General features: G+C 42.2%; 1 protein-coding gene across 2 annotated transcripts in view; it reads left to right on the top strand.

Moving 5' to 3' along the window:
* The first annotated feature begins 380 nt into the window (after positions 1-380).
* Positions 381-7,268, top strand: part of pla2g4ab (phospholipase A2, group IVAb (cytosolic, calcium-dependent)) — a 49,582-nt gene continuing 42,694 nt past the window's right edge. Inside the window, exons 1-3 of one of the 2 annotated variants that reach the window (XM_014123555.2) lie at positions 381-927; positions 2,453-2,602; positions 6,463-6,544. In XM_014123555.2, the coding sequence (XP_013979030.1) occupies positions 2,570-2,602; positions 6,463-6,544 (115 nt within the window). In that variant the 5' untranslated portion in view covers positions 381-927; positions 2,453-2,569. Of the gene's footprint in view, positions 928-1,338; positions 1,358-2,452; positions 2,603-6,462; positions 6,545-7,268 lie in introns of those variants that run through there. The other variant, XM_014123556.2, reaches the window with a different exon arrangement.

Genomic DNA, 7,268 nt, shown 5'->3' with positions numbered 1-7,268 from the left:
CCATAGCTGCATGCAGAACAGAATAAATGAATTGGCAGTAGTTAGAAGAGACACTACTGAGTAGACTATTGTCAAGCCCACTTTTACCTCAGTTTAAAGAATAGTTATTTTACAACCCAATATTGTGAACATACCAGTCAACATTGTATTTGATTAATATCGTTCTTATACAAAATGTAACCATATTTTTCATAAATATTTTACATTGTTTTCATTAATTCCTTCTTGCATTTACTTATAAGCACAATAAAAAAAGACATTGACTAAAATGTAATATACTTTGTATGAGTCATCGACAATGCAATGTTTTGAAATGCGGACTTTTAATCTGAAGGTTTTCTATTACCATATAAATTACGACATCGTTTGTGCTGCTGGCAGAACCAAGCTGGAAGGGGGGTTGTACTTGTAGAAATGATTGCGTACATACGTCGCATACCAAAATTTCACATTTCAAATGTTTTTAGTCGTATGTACGGGATACACATGGTATACACCGTCCAACTAAATGCTTACTTGCAGGTTCCTTTTGCACAATGCAACAATAATAAAAGATAAGAATACGAAGATAAAGTAAATGGCTCAGTAGAAAAAATGGAAACATCCGCAGGTTGCATCATACTTCTCTCAGGGATTTTCTGCAAATCTTTCGACTCTCATGGGCAGCCTTTGAGGTCAGATAAGTAGCGAACAATGTCTCTGATACAACCCATGCGCCAAATTTCAGTTTTCGATTAGGCTCCCCACAAATTCAGACTTCTTAAATTACCAAAGCTTAAAGTTGAGTTCCGCTACGAGGTGTGTACGTTTTTCGAGAGGCGGTGTTTAGCACCTCCTCCGGCTCATCGTATACGGTGTACAGTGGAGCCATACTTCAGGCGTGGATGACATATTTCCTAGGATTTATGAGCTGATATTGTTCTCAAGGTAGGTGGACAAGTAACTGGCATTCCTCAGTGTTGCATCTTTGTTACAATACAAACACGTAAAGCCTGTTCTGTATGTTGGTGTAGCCTATTTAACTTTGGACACCGCGCTGTTCAAGCTTGCTGTGCGCGGTGGTGTGTCGAGTCAGTGCATTAACTTGGTCTTTCCGTAAACGGCAAGTCAACGGCAGTAAATTGTCTTATTAGACCACTATATAATTCGATTATTATTCGATCAGAATTGGAAATATATTATTCTAATTTTCAAATGATTGTGTTAACTTCTACAAGAATAGACTAGCCTAAATCAGCAAGTAAGACATTTTAGTTTTAAAACGTTTTTAAACACTTTCACATGTTGAACTCTCATTTGAAAGACATTATGAAAATCATCATCAATGTATCAATCCCACTGAAGATATTTGGCAAATGTAGGTTATTAAGAATTATATGGATTGGTGCATAATTTGTTTTCATTGCTGTGTCTTGCCATGTAAAATGTTATTATTTTCCCTTTGCTTTTGTTATTACATTAATTTGATGCAGTCAGTGGGTCCAGCCATTGTCTATGAACAGAGGATACCTTATTGCATAGTAATAACACAAGTGTTACAACATGGCAATTAAGCCTGTTGATTACAGGTATGCCTAAGTCCATGGCCTTGCGTTTAGGAACATCACAATTCAGTCATTGAATTGACTTTTGAATGAATAACCATTATTGTAATTGAATACTAATTTAATGATGAGACCAGATATTTAAGCACATTGGCACAGCTTTCTTGTACCAAAACAACCAAAAGCCCACTCAGTGGTCAGGCCAAGCGGTCTGTGTTCCAGTCCAATCCATTCAGCTCTTATTGCTTTGTGGATGGATCGTTTAGAAATGTGGAACACATGCAGGTCACCACGTCACAGCCCAAATAGGCTCATTCAGAACTTGGACCATCAATTCAAACTACGTGACCAGCACTGCGAACACACAACCACACTACGTGCATGAACTCCTCACAGAAATGCTACGCTTTGTTGAACAACTGAGGGGAGCCTTGGAGCCACACTGGGCTTGTGGTCTATTGTAATACACACACACACGCACACGCACACACACACACACAAATTATTAGGCTGTGGTAGCATCTCTCACTTCGCTGAGTCACATAGGCCTCTATCTCTCTCACACACACACACACACACGCACACGCACGCACGCACACACACACACACACACACAGGCCTATCTCAGTCTTGTGGCTTCAGTACATCCCCTCTCCCTGGTCCTACACTCACTACAGTAGCTGATAACCAGTTATTTCAGTAGCTGATAACCAGTTATTTCAAGTTATTAGTATTTTACATCATCACTGTTTCAAACAGTTTCACTCACCAGCAATGTGTCATTGGACTAGGACAGTATACAACTGTCAAGCAAAGCTATTGTTTCACTAACTCTGCCACAAGTTACCATATGTCATATCTGTCTTTCCACACCATCCCTTACATTATGATGCTCTGTGTGTCCCCAGTCTGTAGATTCTACTCAGTGTTCCTGGAGGATCTTCATAAGTTCAAGGACACATTTGGAGACTGGACAGAGACTCTCCTCCTACAGTAGCTGACACCAACTCTCCCACCAGCCAACCATGTCTTCCATAGACCCCTACCAGTACATTATCGTAAGTCCGGTTACATTCAAATTCTTAGGTATTTACTATACTGCATGTTTTGCATACATTTACTTGGTATTTTGGTAGTGTAACAAACAGCTTCTTACAACTTCACCTTAAGGCCAGTGAGTCATGTGTTCCAGTAATAAGAAGGAACCTACTACTCTCGATAAGACTATCTTTGGCCACATAGTGTTTCTGATAAAGCAGTATTACTTCAGTAGAAAACCTTATATTTGTTCGGTCTCAATCTATCAACATTAGATTAGTGGGCAGCTCTGTTCTCACTACAATTCTCTTCTCACTTGTTCCTGAGTGGTGCAGCGGTCTAAGGCACTGCATCTCAGAGCTTGAGGCGTCACTACAGACACCCTGGTTCGAATCCAGACTGTATCACAACCGGCCATGATTGTGAGTCCCATAGGGCGGCGCACAATTGGCCCAGCGTTGTCTGGGTTTGGCCGGTGTAGGCCGTCATTGTAAATAAGAATTTGTTCTCAATTGACTTGCCTAGTTAAATAAAATAAAAAACACTACAGCTGTCTTCTCACTACAGCTGTCTTCTCACTACAGCTCTCGCTCTTCTCACTACAGCTCTGTCTCTTCTCACTACAGCTCTGTCTCTTCTCACTACAGCTCTGCTCTCACTACAGCTGTCTCTTCTCACTACAGCTCTCTCTCTTCTCACTACAGCTGTGCTCTCACTACAGCTGGCTTCTCACTACAGCTGGCTTCTCTTTACAGATCTCTTCTCACTACAGCTGTCTTCTCACTACAGCTGTCTTCTCAGTACAGCTCACTACAGCTATCTTCATACTACATCTGTGTTCTCACTACAGCTCTCTTCTCACTACAGCTGTCTTCTCACTACAGCTCTCTTCTCACTACAGCTGTCTTCTCACTACAGCTCTCTTCTCACTACAGCTCTCTTCTCATTACAGCTGTCTTCTCAGTACAGCTGTCAGGGCTAGGGGTAGGCCTAGTGTTCATCATGATAGGATAAAGAAGGTGTAGGGTGGCCTAGCCCCCGAAGTGACTCAGATCAACTGTATGCAAGGATTTCCTTTCTGTTGTCTTTGGAATTCAACATTCTATGTGTTATCTCACCAACCCCATCTTGTCACACCTCTGGGTAGCAGAGGTTCAGTTGTCTTTACGTCTTGTAGCTTTGACATCTGATTGGAAGTTAACTCAACAGTTAACTCAACATGGTATTGGTCAACAACTCAGATTCTTTATCTACACATGATCAGATGTTATAAAGGGTCTTAGATTATTAGCCTCTTTCTCTTTTTTGTTCCTGACCTGCACTGGTTAGATACCTATACTGTTTATTTCTCTCTCCACCCCAGGGTCTCTTGGGGCATGGCCTTTCAGGTCATGACTTCTCTCCACCCCAGGGTCTCTTGGGGCATGGCCTTTCAGGCCAGGATTTCTCTCTCCACCCCAGGGTCTCTTGGGGCATGGCCTTTCAGGTCATGACTTCTCTCTCCACCCCAGGGTCTCTTGGGGCATGGCCTTTCAGGTCATGACTTCTCTCTCCACCCCAGGGTCTCTTGGGGCATGACCTTTCAGGTCATGACTTCTCTCTCCACCCCAGGGTCTCTTGGGGCATGACCTTTCAGGCCAGGACTTCTCTCTCCACCCCAGGGTCTCTTGGGCATGACCTTTCAGGCCATGACCTCTCTCCACCCCAGGGACTCTTGGGGCATGGCCTTTCAGGTCATGACTTCTCTCTCCACCCCAGGGACTCTTGGGGCATGGCCTTTCAGGTCATGACTTCTCTCTCCACCCCAGGGACTCTTGGGGCATGGCCTTTCAGGTCATGACTTCTCTCTCCACCCCAGGGACTCTTGGGGCATGACCTTTCAGGCCATGACCTCTCTCCACCCCAGGGTCTCTTGGGGCATGGCCTTTCAGGTCATGACTTCTCTCTCCACCCCAGGGTCTCTTGGGGCATGGCCTTTCAGGTCATGACCTCTCTCCACCCCAGGGTCTCTTGGGGCATGGCCTTTCAGGCCATGACTTCTCTCTCATTCTCCCTCTCTGATCATGCTTAGAATAATGTCTTGCAATGCTTGTTAATGATTTGTAACTTAAGTTTATTCCTTGTATAATGTATCCTTCATTTGACAAAGTAATTAAATATACTATTTAGAATTACATTCTCAGACATTTCTTGGTTGCCTATTACTGTAACTCAACTAATTCAAATAAAATGTAATTTGTCACATGTGCCGAATAAAACAGGTAGACCTTACTGTGAAACGCTTACTTACAAGCCCTTAACCAACAATGCAGGTTTAAGATAAACAAGAGTCAAGAAAATATTTACTAAATAAACTAAAGTTAAAAAAAGTGACACAATATAATAACAACGAGGCTATATACGGGGGTACCGGTACAGAGTCAATGTGTGGGGTACAATTTAGTCGAGGTAATTGAGGTCATATGTACATGGGGTCAGCGAGTAGCAGCAGCGTTAAAAAATGCAATTGGTCCGGGTAGCCATTTGATTAATTGTTCATTAGTCTTATGGCTAGAAGCAGTTAAGGAGCCTTTTGGACCTAGGCTTGCCGTACCGCAGCAGAGAGAACAGTCTATGACTGGGGTGGCTGGAGTGTTTGACAATTTTTTGGGGCCTTTCTCTGACACCGCCTAGTATAGAGGTCCTGGATGGCAGTGATGTACTGGGCTGTACGCACTACCCTCTGTAGCACCTTATGGTCGGATGCCAAGCAGTTGCCATACCATGCAGTGATGCAACCAGTCAGGATGCTCTCCATGGTGCAGCTGTAGAACTTTTGGAGGATCTGGGGTCCCATGCCAAATCTTTTCTGTCTCCTGAGGGGGAATAGTCTCTTGCATATTTTAATTATCTTTAAGGAGTCAGGTAAACATTTTAATAGGCTAATTGCATAGTCTTATTCTTATCACTGGTCGCATGTGAGGTAAATATAATATACACATATCAAATATTACCCCACTGCAAATGTACCCTGTTGTCTGGACATGGAGATATTCCACTGTAGCCCCATTGGCTGCTCAGTTCCTATTGAAAGTCTATGCCTGCTGCAAAGCCTCACTCATCACTGTTATGCTGTAGTGGAGACTAGCAGATCTGCAGATTCACTTCCAGGGGAATGGTGATTAGACAAAATTACATCATCAGACCTTCTGTTTACAAATGACCTAAAACAACAAGAAAGCAACAAAACTACAGTTGTCTGCCCCATAGTAAGAGTATGGGATCTGATCGTCTTTCACAGTACCTGTACACAGCCAATCTGTAAATAGCACACCCGAATACCTCATCCCCATATTATTACTTACCCTCTTGCTCTTTTGCACCCCAGTATCTCTACTTGCACATAATCATCTGCACATATATTACTCCAGTGTTAATGCTAAATTGTAATTATTTTCGCCTCTATGGCCAATTTATTGCCTTACCTCCCTACTCTTCTACATTTGCTCACACTGTACATAGATCTTTCTATTTTTCTTTTATTTTGTGTTTTTGACTGTACGTTGTTTATGTGTAACTCTATGTTGTTGTTTTTGTCGCACTGCTATGCTTTATCTTAGCCAGGTCGCAGTTGTAAATGACAACTTGTTCTTAACTGGCCTACCTGGTTAAATAAAGGTGAAATAAAGGTGAAATAAAAACAGTAAGAGAAGGATAGGACTCACGAGACACAGGTTATCATCTACAGCCCAGGTTTGGACACAAATCACAGTTGAAATTGTACTCACTGTACCTAAGTAGTTCTATGTTGGAGTTCAAGTGTGATAGATTTGTGTTTGTGTGAGGAGTGTGTCCTGGCTCACAGACTGTCTGTTATGTGATGTGTTGTGTTTCTGTGCAGGTGGAGCAGCAGTTCTCTCACAAGTTCAGAGTGACGGTGGCACGAGCTGAGAATGTCACCAAGGGAGCACTGGGTGACCTGTGTGAGTCTGGCAACACTTGTTATTCTACATGCTCCTAGTTCACACGTTAACAATCACAAATTCTCCAACATAAAAACACACCACAGGGAGTTGTCATTTCTGTAAAAACTAAGAATTAATGTGTCGTGAAATGGAAGGCCGCCAAGTAATAGCGATATTATTAAAGTCATAACACTATAGTGTCATCTATTTGTTGATATGTATGTTTCTAACACTCAATTAACTTGTATGTAAATCAAATCAATCAAATGTAAGGTTTTTTGTCACTTGCTTGCTAAACAACAGGTGTAAACTGTCACTGAAATGCTTACTTATGGGCTCTTCCCAACAATGCAGAGAAAAATAACTATACAAGGAATAAATACGTAATGAGTAATGATAACTTGCCTATTAGAGGTCGACCGATTAATCGGAATGGCCGATTAATTAGTGCCGATTTCAAGTTTTTATAACAATCGGTAATTGGTATTTTTGGCCACTGATTTGCCGATGTTCTATTTTCTTTTTTTTTTACACCTTTATTTAACTAGGCAAGTCAGATTAAGAACACATTCTTATTTTCAATGACGGCCTAGGAACGGGGGTTAACTGCCTTGTTCAGGGGGGATTCGGGGATTCGTTTTTGCAACCTTCTGGTTACTAGTCCAACGCTCTAACCACCTGCCTTACATTGCACTTCACGAGGAGCCTGCATGGCAGGCTGACTACCTGTTACGCGAGGGCA

This window comes from Salmo salar, chromosome ssa10 (assembly GCF_905237065.1).
Source record: "Salmo salar chromosome ssa10, Ssal_v3.1, whole genome shotgun sequence".
In the NCBI taxonomy this organism is placed as follows: Eukaryota; Metazoa; Chordata; class Actinopteri; order Salmoniformes; family Salmonidae; genus Salmo; species Salmo salar.
The sequence above is the reverse complement of the archived record's forward strand: the minus strand, read 5'-3'. Positions and strand labels throughout refer to the sequence as shown.